This window comes from Bubalus kerabau, chromosome 18 (genome assembly GCF_029407905.1).
Source record: "Bubalus kerabau isolate K-KA32 ecotype Philippines breed swamp buffalo chromosome 18, PCC_UOA_SB_1v2, whole genome shotgun sequence".
In the NCBI taxonomy this organism is placed as follows: Eukaryota; Metazoa; Chordata; class Mammalia; order Artiodactyla; family Bovidae; genus Bubalus; species Bubalus kerabau.
The window spans coordinates 8,682,029-8,707,729 of record NC_073641.1 but is presented as its reverse complement, the minus strand read 5'-3'; the positions used below and the strand labels follow the sequence as shown (position 1 = coordinate 8,707,729).

At 43.1% G+C, this 25,701-nt stretch overlaps 1 protein-coding gene across 1 annotated transcript in view; it reads left to right on the top strand.

Annotated features, from left to right (window-relative positions):
- The first annotated feature begins 565 nt into the window (after positions 1–565).
- LOC129633107 (beta-hexosaminidase subunit beta-like) overlaps positions 566–25,701 on the top strand; it is a 31,760-nt gene continuing 6,624 nt past the window's right edge. Inside the window, exons 1-7 of the mRNA XM_055554889.1 lie at positions 566–918; positions 7,654–7,799; positions 13,160–13,225; positions 18,257–18,303; positions 18,566–18,676; positions 22,168–22,269; positions 24,093–24,222. Of these exons, the coding sequence (XP_055410864.1) occupies positions 680–918; positions 7,654–7,799; positions 13,160–13,225; positions 18,257–18,303; positions 18,566–18,676; positions 22,168–22,269; positions 24,093–24,222 (841 nt within the window). The 5' untranslated portion in view covers positions 566–679. The remainder of the gene's footprint in view (positions 919–7,653; positions 7,800–13,159; positions 13,226–18,256; positions 18,304–18,565; positions 18,677–22,167; positions 22,270–24,092; positions 24,223–25,701) is intronic.

Genomic DNA, 25,701 nt, shown 5'->3' with positions numbered 1-25,701 from the left:
CAAAGTCAGAGATCATGTCTAAGTGGGAAGATTCAATATCGCCCATTTTCTTATGGAGGCAGAGGCAATGGCACCCCACTCCAGTACTCATGCCTGGAAAGTCCCATGGATGGAGGAGCCTGGTAGGCTGCAGTCCATGGGGTCACTCAGAGTTGGACACGACTGAGCGACTTCGCTTTCACTTTTCACTTTCATGCATTGGAGAAGGAAATGGCAACCCACTCCAGTGTTCTTGCCTGGAGAATCCCAGCGACGGGGGAGCCTGGTGGCTGCCGTCTATGGGGTGACACAGAGTCGGACACGACTGAAGTGACTTAGCATAGCATAGCATAGCATCTGGTGTTAGGGACTGGAGGAAGTTGGGCGATCCGTGGCGTCAGTTCTGCCAACAGGAAGTCTGGGTGTGGGGAAACCCGTGTTGGGCTGGGCGCAGTCGGCTGCTGCGTCCGGGCGGTGGTCCGGCTGGCCGCCCCAGCCCTGTGGAGGCGGAGCCGAGGCGGGGCGGTGATCCCGAGGACGGCCCACCCGCCTGGAGGCGGAGTCCGGGCGAAGCACAGTCAGGTGACTTTCGGGCTCTCTTGCTGCACGCACCCTCCCCCGGATCCGAACGGGAAGTCGGGAGCCAAGGCGGCGGCTGGTGCTTACGGGGCGGGCCCCAGTGGAGAGCTGCTGAGCAGCCATGGAGCAGCGCGGGCTGGCGAGGCTGAGGCTACACGGGCTGCTGGCGCTGCTGGCGGCGCTGGCGGCGCGGACCCCGCGCGTTTCTGCTTCGGGAGACCTGAATCTTTGGCCCCTCCCTGTCTCTCTGAAGACGACCCCGAGCTTGTTTTACCTGTCGCCCGGAAACTTCTTCTTCGGACACAGCCCCACTTCCAAGGCCGGCCCCTCCTGCGCAGTCCTGCAGGAAGCGTTTCGGCGGTGAGCGCTCCCGACGGGCGGCCAGGGAGGGGACCCGGAGACACCGGGACGGGGAGGGACGGACCACCCTGGGACGCAGCGCAGGCGCGGGGGCCGAGAGGAGGCGCGCCTGAGAGCCTCTTAGCACTTGCACAGGCATCCAGCCTCGCCGACGCTCTTGCCCCTATTTGACAGGTGAAGCGGCCGGTGACCAGACCAAAGTCACGGGTCTAGAAGAGAGCAGAGCCCGCTTGAACCAGCAGGGACTGAAACGCAAGCTCTTCCCCTGACCTCCCGTCCCCTGCCCTCACCCCCGCCTCGTAAGGGACTTCCTGGGTGCTCTGGAACCCTGTTTTGGGTGCAGGATATTGAGCGGAAGGAGTAGGATGCTCAGAGTTTGTGGCCATGTTCGCCCCGGAGAATGGAGTGGATGGAGGGTTAAAGGCAGTTTATCTGGAGGGAATTCTAAGAGAAAGATGGGTTCTTAAAGTTTGGGGACTAGGGGTTTCCCGAAGTGGCTTGTCGTTTATAGGCAATCTCTCCTCCGCCAATCTGGTAACAGTTCAGATGGCAGAAAGTCCTTAGGCTGAAGCATTGCCCCAAACTCCCCTTCCCTTCCAAAATCCCTGTTCCATGCAAAGTGCTGGATGGTTTCTCCTCACTGCTGTGGTATGGCACTGTGCTGCACTACCTGCTTCTCCTTTTGTTTGCCAGAAACACGTATGTGCTTGCTCTCCCAGCTTCCTGCTTAGATCCTTAGCACCTCTCAGCCTTCCAGCCTCAGGTCTGTTACCTCATTGGCCACAGGGTGAATTGTGTAGTAGGGAGGCAGCCCACAGTGCCAGCTTTTTCTTTCTTTATAAAATTGATGTCAAGTTGATTGGGGGGTGTGGGGTGGGGCTTCTGTGGTGGCTCAGCTGGAAAGAATCTGCCTGCCAATGCAGGAGACACAAGAGACATGGGTTCCATCCCTACCTGGGTGGGGAAGATCCCCTGGAGGAGGAAATGGCAACCACTCCAGCATTCTTGCCTGGAAAATCCCCATGGACAGAGGAGCCTGGCGGGCTACAGTCCCTGGGGTCACAAAGCGTGGGACACGACTTACTGACTGAGCAACAGGAGGAGGTGATTTGTGGTGGTGTGCCACAGCGCTGGCTTTGCTAACTACACCGTGTGCAAGGCGACTGCCCTTGGGGAGATGTCTCAAGAAGCCCCAGTCTTCGACCTGTCCTAAAGGGCAGGACTGTCCTAAAGGTGCCCTGAAGGAGTGTGGTTTGGTGCCCACTGTACAGGTCCTTCCCTCCCTCAGATTTTGGTCCTTGTTCCCTGAGGTCATTAGAGCTTAATTGTGCTTGCAGGACACCACGCAGCTGGGAAGTAATGCAGGACTAGTCCAATTAGCACCTGCTGACCCCAGCTAGGCCTCGGACTTAGGCTTAGGCCGCAGAGACTTACGAAGTCGATGGCAGAGATGGTTTCTTCTCCTTCAGTTGGGAACCACTAAATAAGAAGAGGGATCATGTTACCCTCATTTTGGATGCATACTCTAGGGAGTCTGGTGTTGAATCTGCCATCAGGTCAGAATGGCTAGAGTCTGGGTGAAGAAGTAGCATCAAGGTGGTTGATTACCAGCCTTGGGATATTGAGAAGGAAAAAGTACCTGAAGGCCATTTGATGGAAGATCTTGACTTGGGAATCTTTTAAAAACAAACACACCTCATTTGCCCTGGGACTCAGTTCGTAAAACTGGATTTTCCTTCTGTGCCATACTGCTAGTAAAACAAGGACACAGTGATAAGCTGAATGGTATGAGTATGGCAAGAAAGCGTGGATGATATAAGGCAACCATGGTTAGATAAGCCGAACTTGAATAAGCTGTGAGATGGTTTTAAAAACAAGGCTTGGCATCCTAAGGGAGTGCAGGGAGTTATCTGAGGACTTTGCCTAACTAATTTGTGCCCTGTGTGGCAAGCAGCTATTAATTATACCCTGTGTGTTAGGAAGCAGGTTACAAAACATGAGCCCTTATGGCTGAGACTTGAAAGCGTTCAGGAGAGTGTTCTAGTAAGCGAGGAGGGGCCTTTACTGCTTCAGAGAAAAGGCATGATGGCGTTGAAAAGGTTTAGAGATGATGGGGTGTTCTAGAATGTGTAGGCCATGGAGAACAGGTAAAACCAAGGCCCCAGTGTGTTCAGATCCTCATGGCTCCTGTCTCCTGAAGAACCCACTTGTATCAACCCCTGCTTTGAAACAGTATGCATTTTGCAGGCAGAGTTCTGTCTGTCTGGTACGTGGCTGCTTCCTTAGCTTTTAGAACAAGATCACATGCCAGTTTTTTCTTTTTCTTTTTCCCTTTTTCCCTCCTTGGTTAACTGGAACTTTAGTTTCAGATCCTGACAAGCTAAAATGGGCTTCCCTGGTGGCTCATATGGTAAGGAATCTGCCTGCAATGCAGGAGACCATAGGGAATGGCTACCCACTCAAGTATCCTTGCCCGGAGAATTCCATGGACAGAGGAGCCAGGCAGGCTACAATCCATGGGGTCGCAAAGAGTTGGAGACGATGGAGCTATTGACTGTTCATACACACCTCGGATACCACTATCAGATCCTTTTGGGTTTTCTGTTAGAGTTTTAATATCTAGGGCCAAGCTTTTCCTTATTTGGGATAGCCAGCATCTGACTCAAATCTTAAAGCTGCTGACAGCTTTAATTTCCCTTAAAAATTTTTTTTTAAATTGTGGTAATGTATACATAAGATTCGGAGAAGGCAATGGCACCCCACTCCAGCACTCTTGCCTGGAAAACCCCATGGACGGAGGAGCCTGGTGGGCTGCAGTCCATGGAGTCGCTAAAGAGTCAGACACGACTGAGCGACTTCACTTTCACTTCTCACTTTCATGCATTGGAGAAGGAAATGGCAACCCACTCCAGTGTTCTTGCCTGGAGAATCTCAGGGACGGGGGAGCCTGGTGGGCTGTCATCTATGGGGTTGCACAGAGTTGGACACGACTGAAGCGACTTAGCAGCAGCAGCAGCAGCATACATAAGATTACTATGTATTCAGTTGTGTCTGACTCGTGGCCCCATGGGCTGTAGCCCTCCAGGCGCCTCTGCCCATAGAATTTTCTAGGCAAGAATACTGGAGTGGGTTGTCATTTCCTGCTCCAGGGTATCTTCCCAACCCAGGGATGGAACCACCGTCTCTGTGTCTCATGCATTGGCAGCTGAGTTCTTTACCACTCGCGCCACCTGGGAAGCCCTAGGATGCATTTTTAGCTCTATAGTTTTGTGATCTTTATTTCCTTTTGAATCTGTCAGGATTTTTCGATAGGGATTTCCCTGGTGGTTCAGGGGCTTAGACTTCCTGGACATTGCCAATGCAGGGGCCCAGGTTCAGTCCTAAGTAAGGGAACTAGAATCCCACATGCCAGAACTAAGGCTCAGCCCTGCCAAATAAATAAATAATGTATTTTTAAATTATAAAAAGATTTTCCTAAGCTAATGATTTTCCTCAGCACCTTTATTTGTTTCACTGTAGTTAACTGGTTATATGGAAGTCACTGGTTAACTTCCATATACTTCCAAGTTCATCAGAACTTTCCCATCTCTCCTTACTTCCCTGGAAAAAACCCTAGACAGTCTTATATATAAGTAGCTTATGCAGCCTTCTGGCTTCTCAGAATCTGCTGTATATCTTAGGCTTTGAAGACTATGTGAAATTTTATCTTCTAGTACCTTCAAGTGTTTATTTCCTACCCTCTTCCTCTGATAGTTGGGTACCAGCAGAATGTAAATTTTCCAGGCCCTAGTGAAGATTCTTTGGTGTTATTAGCTGGGATACTTTGGTTGGAAGGTAACAGGAGTCCCGACTCAGTCTGGCTTGAGCAAAAAAAGAAAGCCTCTTATCTCACATGTTGTTGTTGTTCGGTTGCCCAGTCGTGTCCAACTCTCTGCGACCCCATGGAGGCAGCACGCCAGACCTCTGTCCCTCACCATCTTCTGAAGTTTGCCCAAGTTCATTTCCTTGTATTGGCGATTCCATCCTGCCATCTCATCATATGATACCCTCTTCTTCTACCCTCAATCTTTCCCAGCATCAGGGACTTTTCCAGTGAGTCAGCTGTTCACATCAGATGACCAAAATAGTGGAGCTTCAGCATCAGTCCTTCCAGTGAATAGTCAGGGTTGATCGCCCTTAGGATTGGCTGGTTTGATCTCCTTGCTGTCCAAGGGACTCTCAGGAGTCTTCTTCAGCACTGCGGTTTGAAGGCATCAATTCTTAGGTGTTCTGCCTTCTTTACAGTCCAGCTCTCACAACCATACATGACCACTGGAAAGACCACAGCCTTGACTATATGGACCTTTGTCCACAGAGTAATGTCTCTGCTTTTCAGCATGCTGTCTAGTTTTCATAGCTTTCCTGCCAAGAAGCATATATCTTCTGATCTCATGGCTACAGTCACCATCCACAGTGATTTTAGAGCCCAAGAAGAGGAAATCTGTCACGAACTTCCACCTTTTCCCCCTCTGTTTTCCATGAAGTAATGGGGCTAGTAGCTAATTCAGTAAAGAATCTGCCTGCAAACCTGGAGACCCGGATTCGATCCCTGGTGTGGGAATATCCTCTGGAGAAGGAAATGGTAACCTACTTCAGTATGCTTGCCTCGAGAGTCCTGTGGACAGAGGAACCTGGCAGGCCACAGTCCATGGGGTCGCAAGAGTCAGACATGACTTAGCATCTAAACCCCCACCTAATTGTGCCAGATGCCATGATCTTAGTTTTTTTAATGTTTAGTTTTAAGCCAGCTCTTTCTCTCCCCTCCTTCACCCTTATCAGGAGGCTCTTTAGTTTTTCTTCACTTTCTACCATTAGAGTAGCGTCATCCCTATGTCTAAGGTTCTCCCGCCTATCTTGATTCCAGCTGATAACTCATCCAGTCCAGCATTTCTCATGATATGCTCAGCATACAGTTTAAACAAACAGGGTGACAGCAGATAGCCCTGTCTACTCCTTTCTCAGTCTTGAACCATTTAGTCGTTAGTGGCTCAGACAGTAAAGAGTCTTACACATTGGGAAGTCCAAAAGCAGGGAGGATTTCAGGGCTAGTTGGCTCCGTGGCTCAACAGTATCATTAGGAAATCTGTATTCTCGTCATCTCTGACCTGCTTTCTTTGGTGCGGCTGCCACTTGTGTAGTTACCACATACAGAGAAAGTTTTCTTCTTGGTGCTCACCTCGGAGAGGAGTGCTCACCCTTCTCCCATCTCTGCCCCATCACTGGTCAGAATGGGCTTGCACACCCAGGATTATTGGTTTGATTACTTTTATAATGGGGACCTCATAAGAGTCACTTGGGGTTGTGGCCCAGGCAACTTTTAAAATCACACTAGTAGAGACTCTGATTCTGAAGATCTGGACATCAGTGAAAGTCAAAGTCGCTAGGTTGTGTCCGATTCTTTGTGACCCCATGGACTATACAATCCATGAAATTCTCCAGGCCAGAATAGTGGAGTGGGTAGCCTTTCCCTTCTCCAGGGGGTCTTCCCTACCCAGGGATGGAACCCAGGTCCCACATTGCAGGCAGAGTCTTTGCCAGGTGAGCCACCAGGGAAGCCCCTGGACATCGGTACCTGATTGCAAAATGCTCCCAGGTGATGCTGATGTGCAGCTTGAGGTGGGAGCTTCTAGCTGGACTCATACCAGGTAGCAGGGGTTTGAGGAGTCAATGACATCACCTCCTACCACGTATGTATTTAAAACTTGGCTTGTGGTGTTCAGTCGCCAATCATGTGAGATGCTTTGTGACCCTATGGACTGCGGCACATCAGGCTCCTCTGTCCTTCATTATCTCCCGGAGTTTGCGCAAATGTATGCCCGTTGAGTGCCTGATGCTATCTAATCATTTCATCCTCTGTCACCCCTTCTTTTGTCTTCAAGAAAACATGGCTACAATGCTTATCGACTGTACCGGCTCCCACTCTCGTAGGGCAGAAAGTGAAAAGCAGTAGAGTCTCTTGATGAGGGTGAAAGAAGACAGGGACAAAGCTGGCTTAAAACTCAACATTCAAAAAGCTAAGATCATGGCATCCAGTCACATCACTTCATGGCAAAGAGGGAAACAATGGAAACAGTGAACGTTTTCATTTTCTTGGGCTCCAAAATCATTGCAGACAGTGACTGCAGCCAGAAAATTAAAAGACCCTTGCTTCTTGGAAGGAAAGCTATGATAAACCTAGACAGTGTATTAAAAAGCACTGACATCACTTTGTTGACAAAGGTCCATATAGTCAAAACTATAGTTTTTCCAGTAGTCCTGTATGGATGTGAGAGTTGGACCATAAAGAGATCTGATCACTGAAAAATTGGTGCTTTCAAATTGTGGTGCTGGAGAAGACTCTGGAGAGTCCCTTGAACTGCAGGGAGATCAAATCAGCTGATCCTAAAGGAAATCAACCCTGAATATTAATTGGAAGGACTGGTGCTGAAGTTCTAATTCTTGGGCCACCTGATGTGAGAGCTGACTCTGGAAAAGACCCTGATGCTGGGGTAGATTAGGGCAGGAAGAGAAGGGGAGGACAGAGGATAAGATAGCTGGATGGCATCACTGACTCAATGGAAAAGAGTTTGAGCAAACTCTGGGAGATACTGAAAGACAGGGAAGCCTGGTGTGCGGTACTTCAAGGAGTCACAGTCAGACCCGACTTGGCGAAGGAGCAATAGCTTAATAATTTGTTTGAATTTCTCTCTCACACAGATATTATGACTATATTTTTGGTTTCTACAAGTGGCATCATGGCTATAATAAAATTCCAAGTGAAATGGAGTTACAGAAACTTGAAGTCTCTGTCATCATGGACCCAGAATGTGACAATTTCCCCAGCATCGCTTCAGATGAGTCTTGTGAGTACCTGTGTCATGGGAGTGGACTGTACACAAAGCTGCTTGTTACAGACTCGAGGGCCAGAAGCTGACTCTACTCCCTGAACTATTGTGAGCCCGTAACCAGTGACTTTATAATTATTATTTAAAAATAACCATGAGGGAACGTCACTGGTGGTCCAGTGGTTAAGACTCTGCACGTCCACTGCAGGGAGCACAGGTTTGATCCTTGGATGGGGAACTAAAGTCCCACATGCTGCACATTGGCAATAATAAATAACTAAATAATTACTGTTAAAAGTCTGATGGCAAAACTAAAACATAATCATTGCAGGAAATCTTTAAGTACAGTAAGTGAAGAGGAGGAATTAAATTATTCATAATCCCAGCACTCAAGAGTTAACCTCTGTTACTTAACATATTTTTTTTGCAGAGTAATGTATTTGAATATTTTACATAGATATAAATAAAAGCATAAGATAAAGAATGGCATGAAAAGGGGGTCTAATTCTGTACATGTGGTTTTCTGTTTTTCTCTTTTGCATGTGCTATGCTAAGTTCCTTCAGTCGTGTCTGACTCTTTGAGACCCCGTGGACTGTACTCTGCCAGGCTCCTCTGTCCATGGGATTTCCTAGGCAAGAACACAGGAGTGGTTTGCCATTCCTTTCTCCAGAGAATCTTCATGACCCAGGGATTGAGCCCGTATCTCTCATGTCTCCTGCATTGACATGCAGGTTCTTTACCACTAGCACGACCTGGGAAGCCTCTTTTTTGCCTACAAACATGAATTTCCCTAAATGTTTTTCAATGACAGCATTTTTAGTGGCTGAATAATGTTCAACCAATTGTATGGATGTGCCAAATCTTACTTGGCTTATCCCTTAATTTTGGACATCTAGATAGTTTTTTTTTTTAATCAAGCTTGTGCTTATAGGCATGATCTTTCTCTCTCTGTCTCTCTCTTTTTTTTTTTTTGGGCACCGTATGTGGGATCTTAGTTCCCTGACCAAGAACTGAACCTGTGCCCCTTGCAGTAGAGGCACAGAATCCTAACCACTGGACCTCTAGAGAAGTCCTGGCATGATTTCTGTTTATAACTAAGTTGACACATAGATAATGCAGAACTGAGAGGGATGAAGTTTTTCACTTTCATTTATATTTATGTTGTATTATATTTCTATTCCATCTTCATTTATGTTGATTGAAAATATAATCAACATTTAGCTACATAATTTTTTGTCTGTGTTAAATATTATTATCCAGGGCTTTTCCTAACTTGTTCTAGAAAGAATAAGCAGATGGGCAGACCTTTATCATAGCATGTACCAACTGGAAATTATGTGGAATTATATCAAAGAATCAAAGAAGAGCAATGGGTGATTTAAGATTAGTGCAGAAAGAGCAGGCTGGTGAGTCAGGTGTAAAAATAGAAAGGAAAATGCACATCTTAGAGAAAAGATTAACCCCTTGTTCTCAGACTGCCTCACAGACAGTTAAAGTGCATCTCTTCCTCCTTTTGGTTAGATTAGAGATGAGATTTCTTGATGCATTGATACATCTTTTTGCAAAATAACTTCATTTCTCTTCCATTCTGTGGCTGTTCTTAGAAGAGAAACAGGACGGTTTGCCACATTAGTCATGTAGTTGACAGCATTAAGACACTTTATGAATTAGATTTTGCAATCTGAAATGAGGAATGATCAGCAAATTACCAAGGAATCTTTGCTGACTGGCAGTATAATGACATATTGTAAAATCCAAACAATGAAATGTGTCGAGGCTGGGGAGTTACAGTCTGTCTTGCATTCAGCTTTGCAAACCCCATTTTTCTGAAAGGGAGACTTTTGGAGATAAGCTAACCATGAAATATTCTGGTTAAAGGATAAACTAGTTTTAAACTAGATGTTGAAGATGATGATGATAGAAGTAACACACAAATGGAAATAACAAGATATCAACCACTGTCCAAGGGTACGAGGAAATCTTGGAGAAACTGACGAGTGTTAACAGCAGCATCAAGTAAAATAAGAACAGGCATTTGCTCAGAACCAGATGTAGACTAATTTCTACCATAGAGAAGTAATTGCATACATCAAGAATGCTCTCTGTGGTTTGTCTGCCACAGTGAATGTTTATAAGCAAAACGAAGTGTTCTTCACTAGAAGAATGGCTGCATACATCTTGTCAGTTGACACTAGAGAATACTCTTCAACAATTGAGAATGAACAAGTGGAGTTACAGGGCTTCTCTAGTGGTCCAGTGTTTAAGAATCTGCGTGCCATAGAGAGGACGCGCGTTTCGCCCCCTGATCTGGGAAGATCCCATATGCTGAGGAGCAGCTAAACCCCACGGCCACAACTACTGCGCCCATGTGCCACGCGACTGAAGCCTGCGAGCCTGAGAGCCTGTGCTCTGCACAAGAGAGACAACCACAGCGAGACCCCCGCGCACTGCCCCTCGAGAGGAGTCCCCGCCCGCCGCAGCCAGAGAAAGCCCGCGCACGGCAGTGACGACCCAGTGCAGCACACGCCAATAGACACAGTACTTAAAGAAGAAGCGGAGACAGAACGACACGGAGGACTTGCCCAGATAAACTGCTGAGCTGGACAAGGGAAGACACATCATAATGTGTGCAGGAGGATCCCGTTTATATACCAGCATATGTACAGGAAGGTGCACGTAAAGCAGCGTTCTGCTTCTTGTCGCGTGCATATAGCAGTGCCCAGGAAAAGCCCTGCTGTTTCCTCTAAGGCAAGAAGGGGGAGTTCAGTGGGCATCTCACAGGAGATTTAGTCTTACCTATAACATTTTATTAAAAAGAGGAACCCATTGCTGTTATTTGCATGTATACCCTTCAAAACAACAGTGTGGTGCAAAAAGTATGGAAAGGGATAACTGAAAGAAAGATGCCTTCGTTCCACCTCAGGGAGCTTATCAGTGTTAAGACTAAGAATTTGGCTTTGAAATAAGAATTCTATAGCTTATTTGTCCATATATTCAGGAAACACAATCTCCTCCTTATGGCTTTATATGTGTGCTTTTGCATTGGGTTGAATCAGAATCCTTTTAAATATCAGCCAGTCCTCAGCTGTTGGAAAATAATTGGCATCAGGTATATGCCACCTGTTAATGGTTTTAGATAAGTCTTTGTGCTGACTGATTCCAGGAGATCTCAGAAGTGGAATGTGGCAAAAACAGGCTTTTAAACCATGATCAGTGAAATAGTGAGTTTCATTTAGGGAGCTTAAACTAAGGATTTAATAGCGGGGAGGAATCGTGATTCGACTGGGGTCATAACAGCAATACCGTTCTTAGCCTGGCCTTTAGCTAACTCTCAACTGTTCGTCTGATGGAAAGGCTTCCTTGTCAGAAGGTTGTCACCTGATTGTTGGCTGTTGGTAGAGCTGTTTCCCTGTGTGTAGCCAACGGTTAGGCAACAGCCTGGGTGACGGTGGTGCAGGGAGATGATGGAGCAGAGACACCATGTCAGATCAGGACCCTGCAGCCCTCGAGTGTCTGCTGCTGCAGAGTCTTCCCGGTCTCATCCCTTTAGCTTTCCACCTCTCTGTGCCTTCTGGTGCTTTACTTTGTCTGTGGACGACTCCAGGAGAAAGCTCTCTCAACACTGAATTGACTGTTGGGGCAATGTTGCAGTGTGTGCGCTCAGTTGCACCATGTGGGACCTTAGCTCCCCAACCAAAGACTGAACTCCTGTCCCCTGCATTAGAAGGCAGATTCTGGACGACAAGCAAGATCCCAGCAAGTGAGTGTTAAGGAAGATTCAGGAGAATGTCAGGGGTATTAGGTACAAGGCAAGTAGGGGGCACAGGGAGAGAAGGGCCGGAGTAGAGAAATCTCTGGTCTTACAGAGTACAAGACTGATACCAGAGGCTTCATCAAGGAATTATGGGCACTGAGGAGTTTGCCCTTTTGACTTAAATTCTTAGCTTAAGTAAGACCCTGCTCTGTAGAGGGGTATCAGGAGAGAACTCTCCAGTAAGGGAGAATGAGGAATCATGGCGGTGTTACCAGGTTCCTGATGTGAGCTACTTGGCTGGCTGGAGTGAGGAGAGGATGAGTCCAGAGCCCAGCAAGTGCGAAGAGGAAAAAGTTCATTCTGGGGCTTGTGGAGTTTAAGGAAGAACCTATGGGATTTCTGGGGCTTCCCTGATACCTCATATGGTAAAGAATTCGCCTGCAGTACAGGAGACCCTGGTTCGATTCCTGGGTCGGAAAGATCCCCTGGAGAAGTGGGGTAGGCTACCCACTCCAGTATTCTTGGGATTCCCATGTGGCTTAGGTGGTAAAGAATCCCCAAGAAATGTGGGAGATCTGGGTTCGATCCCTTGGTTGGGAAGATCCCCTGCAGACAGGAAAGGCTGCCCACTCCAGTATTCTGGCCTGGAGAATTCCATGGACTGAGAATTCCATGGAGTCGCAAAGATTCCGACAGGACTGAGCAACTTTCACTTTTCACGGAACTTCTAAGTGAGGATACACAGAAGGCAGTTGGAGATACAGGTTTGGAGCTCAGGAGAAAAGTGATCCAGAAATAGCAATGATATGTTTTGGGAAATGTACTGTGTATCATTGAAGGAATAAAAGCAAACATTTTTTTCCTTCCAGTTTTACTGAGGCATAACTGACACCCAGCACTGTGTAAGTCTAGGTGTGCAGTACAATGATCTGATCTACATACGTTGTGAAATGATCGTCACAGGACATTAGTGAACGTCATCTCATGTAGATACAAAATTAAAGAAACAAAAACGTTTTTGTCTTGATGAGAACTCTTATGATTTACTCTCTGGACAGCTTTCGTGTCTAGCACACAGCCGTGCTGACTGTCCATCACGTTGTACGTCACGTCCCTGGCACTTACTTATCTTATAACCAGAAGTGAGCACCTTTTGCCTGCCTTTGCCCAGTTACCACCCGCCTCTGGTAACCAAGAGTCTTCTCTCTCCTTCTGTGAGCTTGCTTGTTTTGGAGTATAATTACCTTATGACACTGTGTTCATTCCCCTTACACAACGTGGTGAGTCAGTATTTCTGTCCATTTTTACACATAAGCCTAACTCAGGACTCTGTTCTGATGGAAAGGCTACCTCGTCGGAAGACTGTCACCTGATGACCAGCTGTGGATAGACCTGTTTTCCCTGGGTGTCACCAGCTGTCACGCGACACCCTGAGTGGTGGTGGCCGGGCAGGGTGATGATGACGCAGAGAACTTTTTATTCTTTCCTGGGTTTTCGAGGTATAATTGACATAACATTGTATTAGTTTCAGGTTTACAACATAATGATTTGATATTTGTATATAATGTAAAATGTTGCCATCTGTCACCAACAAGAGACATTTCTTTCTTTTTTCCAATACAGACACTTTACTGGTGAAAGGACCAGTGGCCACGCTCACTGCCAACAGGGTTTGGGGAGTGTTACGAGGTAAGTTCTACGTAGTTTCATTGTTATTTTCTAGTAAGGAAATAGTTCCAGTTGCCACTTTGGGAAATCAAGCATATTAGTAGAAAACTTTGCTTCCTTGGGCCCTTTATAGATTTGTTGGATATTTCCAAAACAATTTCCATTCAGTACTGTATATACCACTTAAAGATCATTTATATATACCACTTAATGAAAGATCATTTGACCTTTTAAAAATGTTTGAAGGTTATTGCATTCATAATGCTTCAATTCCTTGATGTTCTTGAACTGTAATATTTATTGTTAAAATAAATAGTTAAAATGGCCCTGATCTGCTCCAATTAGATTTTGTTTTATCATGCGTCCCCTCTTGTCACCTTCAGTAGCAAGCATGCCCTTTCTGCATTTGATTTATTTATTCAAACAACAGTATACTCATATTTTTTTTTGTACCAGTCTATTAGTGCAGAAGCAGAAAAATGAAGAGGAAAGTCATGGTCCCAATAAAACATGTCCAACTCTCCGTGTGTGGTGATGTTCTCTGCTTGCTATGCTAAGATGCTCATGACCTCAGCACAGCATAAACGCACGTGCCATGGCATGTGAGAGTCCTTATCGACTCAGCTGGTTCTTCTCCAGTGTCTCCTTTCAGGAGTGGAGTTGTACTTGATCTCATTATCCATTTTCATCTGAATCCACTGGGGAATTAGACGATTCTTCTTCTGTTTCTTGGCCAGGAATGATTTGATCCTGGGAGTCTCAAGAAAAGTTCAGGAACAGAGGCAACCACACACTATGATGACCTAGAAAAGAAGAGAACCCTTCCCCCATTTTAAATTCCGGTGAATTTAGAAATGTAACAACGTTTGCAGGAATGCTGTGAAAAGATAAAAATATACTCTAGAGGGATTGGAGGCAGTGAGCAGAGAAGAATTTTCCTGTGACTTTCAGTCTGAACTTCAGAGTTCAGGCATTGGGACATTTACTTACTGCAAATGTAACTACAGATATTATCATCTAGATTATTTGCATATAATGGGATGTGATGTTAAACTGTTACCACTTTGGTCTGCCTGTCTAGCCTGGGGCCTGTTAGGGAAATCAGCTTTATTGATCTCTGTCCTGATCCACATAACAACTTTTGAGAACCTTTTGTGAATCCAGTCCAGGAAGTCCTTATTTTCCACTTACTCAGACTATGAAAGTAACAAATGTGCCATAAATGATATATATTGAGGGTGCTGCCACTTAACAGAAAATTCCAAAGTTATTCTGTATTTGGGGCTAGGAGGAAGACTAGCCAAAGCAACTTTGAACTTTTCATTCTTCCCTAATTTTCTTGAGGTAAAATTGACATAACATTATATTAGTTTCAGTTTTACAGCATAATGATTTGATATTTGTACATAATGCAGATGATCACCACAGTAAGTTTACTTTCCGTCCGTCACCACACACAGTTAGAAAAGAATTGCTTTTCTTATGATGAGAACTTCTGAGATTTACTCTTTTTAGCAACTTGCAAATAGGTAGCACAATATTTATTAATTACAGTCACTATGCTGTGCCTCGCGTCTCTAGGACTTATGACTATACGAAAGATTGTACTTTTGATCCCCTTCACCCATTTTGCCTACCCCCTACCCCTGCCTCTAGTAACTACCAATCTATTTTTTATATTTATGAGCTTGGTTTTTGATTTTTCAGATTCCACATCTAATTGAGATCATGTAGTGTTTGTCTTTCTCTGTCTTATTTCATTTAGCAGAACGGCCTTAAGTTCCATCCATGTTGTCGCAAACAGCAAGATTTCCTGCTTTCTGTGGCTGAACAGTATTCCATTGTATACATATGCACACTGCATCTTTATCCATTCATCCCTTGACGGATAGGTTGTTTCCGTATCTTGGCTATTGTAGTTAATGCTGCAGTGAACACAGAGGTACATATATTTGGGGTGGAGGGACTTAGTGTTTTTGTTTTCTTTGGATAAATACCCAGAGGCGGAATTGCTGGATCATGTGGTAGCTATATAGAGGCTTCACCAGTTTATATTCCCATGAACAGTACATAAGGGATCCTTTTACTGCATGTCCTCGCCAGCACTTTTTATTTCTCGTGCTGTTGACCATGGCCATTCTAACAGGTGTGAGGGGACAGGTCCCTGTGGGTTTGGTTTGCCTTTCCCTGATGGTTAGTGATGCTGAGCACCTTCTCATTTCCCTGTTGGCTATTTATGTGTCTTCCTTGAAAAAAATACTTGTTCAGAATCTTCTACCCATTTTTTAATTGGACTCTTTGTTTTTTGCTATTGAGTTGTTTGAGTTCTTTATATATTAACCCCTTAATAGATAGATAATTTGCAAGTATCTTCTCCCCTCTGGTGGATTGTCTTTTCATTTTGTTGATGATTTCCTTTGATGTGCAGAAGCTTTTTACTTTGGTGTCATCCCATTTATTTTTGCTTTTATTTCTTTTGCTTTTGGTGTCATCCTAATAATTAATTCTTTTTTATTGTTTAGTAGAGTTCACTAGTGAAGCCTTCCAGTCCTGGCCTTTGTTGGAGATGTTTTATTATTGTTACCTTCTCCTTACTAGTAATCAGTCTCAGATTCAGTTTTCTTCGTAATTCAGTCTTGGTAGTTTTCTCTCTGGGAGTTTATTCATTTCTTCTAAGTTGTCAAATTTGTTGGCATATAATCGGTCATAGTAGTCTCTTAACGATCTTCCGTGTTTTTGTAGTATGTTGTCACATCTTCTCTGCTATTTGAGTTTGTACTACAGGGAAGCCCTGGAGATAGCGTGGGTTTGGGTCTAGACCACTGCAGTAAAGTGACTATCTCAGTAAAGGGAATCACAGAAATATTTTGGTTTCCCAGTGCATATAAAAGTTATGCTTACACTATCCTGTGGTTTTTCAATAGTACAGCGCAATAGCATTATGTCTTAAAAATAGGTACATACCTTAATTTAAAAATTGTTGTCATTGTTTAGTCAGTAAGTCGTGTCTGACTCTTTGTGACCCCATGGACTGTAGCCCACCAGCCCCCTCTGTCCATGGGATTTCCCAGGCAAGAATACTGGAGTTGGTTGTGTTTCCTCCTCCATTTAAAAAATGCTTTATTGGTGAAAAATACTGATCGTCATCTAACAATAACAGGCTTGCCACAAACTTTTGATTTGTAGAAAACACAGTATCTGTGAAATACAAGAGACTGAATTACAATAAAGTGAGGTATACTGTATTCTTAGGTTAAAATTTTCCTTGGCAATACAGTTGTCAGGTAGAATAATGAATTTTGGTAAAGTCAAGGCTAGATAGAGGAATTGGCCTATAATATAGGCTGACACTATTTTTCTGGGCTCCAGAATCACTGCAGATGGTGAATGCAGCCATGAAATTAAAAGACGCTTACTCCTTGGAGGGAAAGTTATGACCAACCTAGACAAGTTATTAAAAAGCAGAAACATTACTTTGCTGGCAAAGGTCCGTCTAGTCAAGGCTATGGTTTTTCCAGTGGTCATGTATGAATGTGAGAGTTGGACTATAAAGAAAGCTGAGTGCTGAAGAACTGATGCTTTTGAACTGTGGTGTTGGAGAAGACTCTTGAGAGTCCCTTGGACTGCAAGGAGATCCAACCAGTCCATCCTAAAGGATATCAGTCCTGGGTGTTCCCTGGAAGGACTGATGCTAAAGCTGAAACTCTAATACTTTGGCCACCTGATGCAAAGAGTTGACTCATTGGAAAAGACCCTGATGCTGGGAAAGATTGAGGGCAGGAGGAGAAGGAGACGACAGAGGATGAGATAGTTGGGTGGCATCACTGATTCAATGGACATGGGTTTGTGTGGACTCTGGGAGTTGGTGATGGACAGGGAGGCCTGGTGTGCTGCGGTTCATGGGGTCGCAAAGAGCCGGACACGACTGAGCGACTGAACTGAACTGATGGGGAACAGTGCACATGAATAAAAAAGTCTCTGCAGGTATAAATAAAACACTGTTTAAGTTGGGCCTTTATGGTTTCATGGTGTTTTCTGAGCCTCTTAGCCCTCTGTTAAGTTTAGGTACTGATAGCTTATGGCGAAGGGTGTTGGATTCCTGATCTCCAAAGATTTAACTTTGGGACCAGGGACCATGCTTGATCACTCAAGAGCTTTTGTGTAGTGGAGTTTTATTAAAGTGAAAATGGGACAGAGAAAGCTTCTGACACAGACATCAGAAGGGGCATGGAGAGTGTCCCGCTCCGGGCAGTTAGCAAGGGAGTTTTAAAATTAGTTATTATATTATATTATATTATACTTTTTAAAGTATATACCTTAAAAAGTATACTTTTTATATTATACTTTTTAAATTAGTTATTACAATAAATCAAAAGAATGTCTCTAGGTTGTAAAAATTTTACCAGACCCACTCCCACAATTTACATTTTAGGATAACTGGATTAGAACTTAACAATAGAAAGATCCTACCAGACCAGGATTATTCAGAAAGTTTTCAGGAAGGAGTTTAAACTTGAGTTATCTCTTGTGTAATCATTAGTTCCAGGCTTAAAGAAAAAAACTTTTTATGTGACTAAGACTAAGGAATGTAGAGAAAAAAAAAGTTTGTCCTTTCCTCCTCCTTAAGAACCCCAGAGCCCTCTCTCCTCGGGGTGCCCCTGGACTTCTTATCACCCTGCCTTGGAATTGACTCTCTCAGTACGTTCTACAGTGCCTATAATAATTTATTATAAAAACTCTTTCTTATAATGCCATTTCCTTCTCCAATATAAATTTATTAAGGACCTATAATTTTATTTTCTTAAATCACTATTTTTTGTGTTTATCATTCAAACACAAACATGGGTATGGGTACAATAAAGTAAAGCATTTTTTTTCTAATAGCAATGGGGATTTTTTTTTAATTGAGCTTTGATTTTAGAGAATGTTACCGAGTATAGCATACTTAATTTTATTTGCCTTTTCTGGTTATGTTTCTGTGTTTGGATAATATATCTTTTATTGTCTCCTTTATAAATTAACACAATAAATTATAAATTTTATTTTCCTCAGGTTTAGAGACCTTTAGCCAGTTGATTTATCAAGATTCTTACGGAACTGTAAGTATGATTATTGTATGTTACTAACATTATTGGGTAGACTTAATAAAACATTCTATAGGAAAAATATAAACTTTTTAGCTATTTATTGCTTCTTGAATGTTTCTTCTCCTCAAGTGTGTTTCTTAGATGGTAAATGTGATTTTTACACTTTGTTTGGTTTTAAATTAATCTCTTATCCCATACTTGCATAGACACATGTAATCATCATTGAACTGGAGAAAATTCTGAAAATAAATAAAAGTTTTCTTTTGTCTTTTAGTTCACTGCCAATGAATCCAACATTGTGGATTCTCCCAGGTTTCCTCACAGAGGAATCTTAATTGATACATCTAGACACTTTCTGCCCGTTAAGACTATTTTGAAAACTCTGGTAGGTAATTATTTTAATCCACTGTCTGTTCTGAAGAAGTGTTCTTGTATGTTGTTGCTTTATGTTGGTCGCTATGCTCTTGTGCTTGTTGGAACAAGGGATTCATTTTCCATATACTAAATATATTTCCATATACTAAGGATAAGCAGTGGACTTTCTTCCCTCCCTTCCCTGAGAAATATATTTCCTCTGCAGAGAAGTGGAGGCTCCCCTAGGGAATCACCCTCTTGTCTTCATTGAGGTGGGAAAGAGGCTAACCCAGTATTCAGTAGCATTGTTAAGGAAAACACTCAGTTTTAATGCTGCCTATTGGCCCTCTGTGTAAATCTCAATTGTCAAATCATGGGTCGAGACTTTTCATGAGGAATACCTTACCTCTAGCTGCTGCTGCTGTTGCTGTTGAGTTACTCCGTCCGACTCTTGTGACCCCATGGACTGTAGCCCACCAGGCTCCTCTGTCCATGGGATTTCCCAGGCAGTAATACTGGAGTGGGTTGCAGTTTCCTTCTCCAGTATCTCCAGTTACTGACCTTTAATTTTGTGACCTCCACTTACTGTTTTTTCAGTTGCCCAGAAAGGAATCTGAAAGCAGCTTTGTAACTAAGAAAATGTTCCAAAGAAATATGGAACCTCAGGTGGTGGGAGCTGGGAAGCAAAGTTGACGTAACTCTTCTCTTACTGACTTTTTATTGGTTCATCCCTCCCATCACTGTCAGTTTATGAGGATCAGGAAGTTTTCTTGTACCTTCACCGAATCATTTATGAACATAGCATGTTATAAAAAAGTTATTTTTACATTTCCATTAAAACCTTGATTTTTTCTTCAAAAGACATAATTGTAATTTTTAATGAAAGAAATACAGGCTTAGCGTAAAAAAAGTTTGAACATAGATATACATAAAATAGTGATCCCATAATCTCATTTACCAAAGACTGACAAATTTTTATGTCCCATTTATCTAATTTTAGACTTGAAGAATGAATTAACATATGATTCTTTTTCTATTGAAATGTAGTTGACATACAATATTCTATTAGTTCCAGGTACAGTAAATCATGGTTTGACATTAGCATACATTATGAAATGACCACCAGGATAAGTCTGGTATCCATCTATCCCCATATAGTTATTACCGTATTATTACATTCCCAGGGCTTATGTATTGCGTAGCTGGAGGTTCGTTCCTCATAATCCTCTTCACCTATCTTCACCCACCCCTTACCCTCCTGGCAACCGTTCTCTGTATTTGAGTCTGTTTTTGTTTCATTTTGCTGTTTAGGTTTCACAGATGGAGATCCTTGGTATTTGTCTTTCTCTGATGTATTTAACATAATATCCTCTAGACTTACCCATGTTGTCACAATGGCAAGTTTTGTTTTTTATGGCGGAGTCCACTCTATTCTGATTGGAGAACTTAGTCTATTTACATTTAAAGTTGCCATTGATGGATATATACGTACTGTCATTTTGTTAATTGTTCTGGGTTGTTTCCGTAGTTCTTTTTGTTCCTTTTATCTTCTTTTGCTCTCTTCCCTTGCCATGTGATGGCTATCTTTAGTGTTATGTTTGGATTCCTTTCTTTGTGTGTTGCCTATTAATAGGGTTTTGGTTTGTAGTTACCATAAGGTTCATTTATAACAGGCCCTGCCTCCTGTGGGGGCTGCTGCTCCCTGGGTGGGCAGAGCTGGGCCCTGGGGCAGCTGCCTGTGGGACTGGCTTCCGGGACTGGCGCTGGCCTGTTGATGGGCAGTTAAGTTTCTGGTGCTGACAGTCTAGAGTGAGGACTCCAAAACAGCGCTTGACATCCCAGTGTCAGCAGCTCCCCAGATGGCTCCCTCTGGTGCTCTTGTTCCCAAGGGGATTCCCAGTAGTCTCCTGCCTCTCTGGGAGGCTAACATCAGCAAGTGGTTCTGACCCAGGCGTCTTAAAAATTAGTGCTTCTGCCTTGGGACTAAGAGTCTGTGAAATTTGAAATGCACAATCTGTCTCTTGTAGACCTTCAGCTCTCCCGTATTCAAGTCCTGCTGGCCTTCAGTGCTAGATGTTTTTGGGGGCTCCCTGTCCCAGTGTTGGACCCCCCGGTCTGCAGAGCCTGCTATGGGCTCGGATTCCTCACCCCTTTGGGGAGAACCTCTGCAACTGTGATAGCCTCCCATTTGTGGGTCATCTACCCAGGACTGTGGGTCTTGACCCACCTCCTTGTCTCCTTGTGTTTCCATCTTTGTATCTTGAGTTCTGAAGAATTTTTTTCTGCTAGGTTTCAGGTCCTTCTCATCAATAATTGCTCTTACTAGTTGTAATTTTGCTGTTTATGGCAGGAGGTGAGTAAGAGGGTCTTCCTGCTCCACCTTCTTGCCACATCTCGAGCGGGGAGGCTATATATTCTGATTCTCTGATAGGGAAAGTCTCTCCACCTATTTTCCATTTTCTTCATACCATCTTTTATATTTTATATACATATTATATTGTTTATTCCTCCAGAGTGTACATAAAATCAGTGTCAGTGACCCCCAAATTTCTGAGAATGTTAATTGGATTTGTGCTGTGTGTGTACTGAATTTCTTTCATTTGTAAGAAAGAGTTGGCACTAAAATCTCAGAATTGGTGGGAATTGTAAATCCCATTTTTCCTCTGCTCTATTCCCAAACACCACAATAGTGGTAGCCAAGAGCTACTGGGAATTCATGAGCTGGCTCTCTTCCAGTAAGGCAAAGTTAAAGTTTTAATTTATGATATGCATTGTGTATATTTGAAAAGTGAAAACAAATTTATACTTCTTCACATCCTTCCCTTGTTGAAAAGGAAATTTTAAAAGGAAACAGACACATTGGGAACAACCCTGGATATAGATAAGTATTAATAAATTGGAATGTACATCTGTGGTATGTAATTGTTTTTCCCTTTCCTCTCCCCACTGGGTTTGTTCTTTCTGAGTCTGCTTCTTTTTTATTATAGTCACTAGTTTGTTGTATGTTTTAGATTCCACATGTAAGTGCTATCACAGTTTTTATCCTTCTCTGTATGACTTACTTTACTTGGTATCATGTCCTCCAAGTCCATCCATCTCGTAGATAGCAAAATTTCATTCTTTTTTTACTGCAGGGTAGAATCCCATTGTATATACATACACTACATCTTTATCCATTCACCTGTTAATGAACACGTAGGTTGCTTCTGTATCTTGGCAATTGTAAATAATGTGGCTGTGAACACTGGGGTGCATGTATCTTTTCAGATTAGTTTTTTTTGTTTTTTGGGGTATGTATACCAAGAGATGGAATTGCTGGGTCATACAGTAAGTTTTATTTTTAGTCTTTTGAGAAATGTCCAAACCTCCAAACCTTACCAAAAGTTTATGAGGGCTCCCTTTTCTCCACATTCCCACCAACATTTGCTGTGTTCTTTTTGATGATAGCCATTCTGACAGGTATGAGTTGATAATCTCATTGTGGTTTTAAGGTGTATAAATTTTCAACCTGTTTGCTTGCAGGATGCCATGGCTTTTAATAAGTTTAATGTTCTCCACTGGCACATGGTGGATGACCAGTCTTTCCCTTATCAGAGCATCACTTTTCCTGAATTAAGCAATAAAGTGAGTAATTCATGTTATTCTTGTTGGTATATAAAAAATTTTGGTATGGTTTCCTTAGAAGTTTGCAGCTTAAATGTTTCTTGTGTAAAAGTTAGATATTCATGGTTTTAAATTTTTAATATGCTATTGCTGAGCATTTTAGGTCCACAAAATTGGTCTGCTTTTATAATTGTTATCATAAATGTAAACATTTACGGGGCTATAGAAGTACAAATTTAAAACCTTAATGGATGTAGGAGACCTGAAGCTTTTGTGATTAACATAAAGATAATTAATTATATTTATCAAGTAGCCCAACTGTATTATAAGTGTTTTAAACAGAATTGTTCTGAATTCTGTAAATGACAACTTCTTTTCTCTCTAAAAAACTGTATGAAGTAGGCAATCTTAAGAGATAATGGCTCCTTCATAGAAAATAATGTAGTGTTAGAAGTGTTCAAACTGACTGAATTATAGACCAGTGAAGCAGGGAGCAAGCCTTACTACTGTCTCACTGAATCCCCTGTACTACAGAGCTAGTCACTGACAGCAAGAGAAGCTGCACGTCTCATGCAAAGTTGTAGATATGAAGGGGCAGAGCCAAGACCCTGAATTAGTCCTCTGGTCACAATTCCAAACCTTTCCTTAAAGTTTTGATGTGGTTTGGATTGAAATCCTAGCAGCACTCCTGTTGTTTGCTTTTAACATGGAAAGCTTCAAACATATACAGAAGTAGAATTTAATGAATTCCCACTTCCTCATCTCAGCTTCAATAATCAAGAAATGGTCAATCCTACAGCACCTATATCCCCTCCACCATTATTTTGAAGGTAATCGCAGGCATCATCTCTTATTGGTAAAAAGGCCTGTTTAAAAATAACTCATTATCACAGCTAAAAAATTAGCAATAATCCAGGTAGCCAATCATTATTCATGTGTGCCCAAGTGCCTTTTTCTTTTAAAAAAGTTGTTTTATTTGCAGTGGGATGCAAATAAACTCCATACATTGAGGTCAGTTAATATTTCTGTTCTCTTTAGATCTATGGGTGCCCATCCCTGCCCGTGTCTTTTTATTTTTCTTTTATTATTTTCATTGAGGAAACGAAGCTCAGTTTGTCCTGTAGTTTTGCACAATCTGGGTTTTGTTGATTGCCCATCCAGTGTCAATATGTTCTTCTGTCCCCTGTATTTACTATAAACTTAGGTCTTGATTCAGATTTGATGTTGGGATTGGGGAAGGCAAGACTACTTTTTAAGGAGTTGAGCATTTATTTATATTTATATATTTATACCTTGAGAGATGTGCCATAGTAACACTTTTAATGGACCTTTATTTTCCACTGATACTTATTTTTCAAGAACATAAAACAGGACCAAAGGTAATCTTTAATTAAAAAGAAAAAAATTGGCATCTCAAGGGGAATTTTTACTGCTGGCAGTATCTTGAATGCCAACAGCTATGTTTTGTAATATTGTGTGAATTTTGATTCTAAAACTGACAAAGGCATTATATTCAGAATTTTCACTTTGGAGTAGAACATTTTGTTTCTGTTTTGTCATACAGTCAGTCACATGAGGTTGAAATAGCATGATGGTAGACATTGCTAAAACAAGGTGCTGGTTCTGTCAATAGATAGTTCTGTCAGTAAACCTGAAATTAACCCAAAGTGTGCTGAGAGCTTACTGATAAGATACAGTAAACAGATAATTTAAATGAGTTATCCAACATCACATAAGACTTTAATACTTCGTAATACTTGAAAAGTCTGCTGGCAGATACCAAAGTACAAACAGAACCGTAAACAGCTCATACATTTTAATTTTAATAAATGTGACTTTTGCAGGGAAGCTATTCTTTGTCTCATGTGTATACACCAAAGGATGTCCGTACAGTGATTGAATATGCCCGATTACGAGGGATTCGCGTCCTGCCAGAATTTGATAGCCCTGGGCATACGGAGTCTTGGGGAAAAGGTAAGGTGTTTTGTGAGTTGCTAAAAGTGAACACGTGTGCTCCTGCATCTCATGACTTGGTGCTTGCTTATTTCGTTCTTGTGAGTTGCACAAAGGTAGCACTATTGATGGTTGTAATTCAGTAACTATTATATGTCTATTGCGAGCAGGTCACTGTCTAGGCATTGCCTAAAGTATAAACACAAGAGATAAAACAAGAAATGATTACAAGTAGAACGTGAAAAGTGAGTTAAACAGTTACATGAGTGAAGTAACACCTAAAATGTTCTTGAGAGATCAAAGAATATATTCTTGTTTCTGGTAGAAGGACAGACATTTAGCTGGAGGACAGTGCATGAGAGTTGCCATGCCCTTCTCCAGCGGATCTTCCCAATCCCAGATTGAACCCATGTCTCCAGCATTGTAGGCGAATTCTTTACCTTCTGAGTCACCAGGAAAGCCCATGAATACTGGAGTGGGTAGCCTGTCTCCAGTGGGTAGTACTGGACAAGGGTCTCCAGGGGATCAACTCAGGAATCAAACCTGGGTCTTCTGCATTGCCAGTGGATTCTTCACTGCTGGCTGCTTAAGAAGTGCTCCTGGAGATAGACTGCCTGGGATTTGAGTCCTGCTTCTGGCAGTTATGGGCTTCCCTGGTGGCTCAGATGGTAAAGAATCTGCCTGCAATGCAGGAGACCCAGGTTTTATCCCTGGGAGGTAAAGATCCCTTGGAGACGGGGATGGCAACCCACTGCAGTATTCTTGCCTGGAGAATTCTGTGGACAGAGGAGCCTGGCAGTCTGCAGTCCATGGGTCGCAATGAGTCAGATGCGAAGGAGTGACTGTCACTTTCACTTTTCATTTTCTCGCATTTATCAACTGAGTGACCCTGGGCAAATTACAGAACATGTCATTCTCAGACTTCCCATCTCTAAAACTTGGGGACTGACTGACTCCAGCAAGAAAGGGACGAGAGCCTTGATGGGATGGTGACTGGCTTACCAGAATGTGAAAATTGGGAAGCTACAGAAGGAGTGTGGGGGAGAGACTTTAGTTTCTGTTAGATTGTATTTTTTATTTATGTTGGGCCATGCTGGGTCTCTGTGCCGCGCAGGCTTTTCTCTAGTTGCAGCGAGCGGGGGCTACTCGCTGGTTGTGGCAGGTGGGCTCGGAAGTTGCAGTGCATGGGCTTAGTTGCTCCGCATATGGGATCTTCCCAGACCAGGGATCGAACCTGTGTCTCCTGCATTGGCAGGCAGATTCTCTACCTCTGACCCACCGAGGAAGCCCTGTTGGATTATATTTGAAGGGAAGCTAATTGTGTTCAGCAGGGAATTTGAAATATGGATTGAAACTTGAGGAAAAGGATTGGGGCAAGCTGAAGATTTGGGAGCCCTTTATATTTGAGATGGGGCTTCCCTTGTAACTCAGTTGGTAAAGAATCTGCCTACAGTGAAGGAGACCGAGGTTCGATTCCCGGGTCGGGAAGGTCCCCTGGAG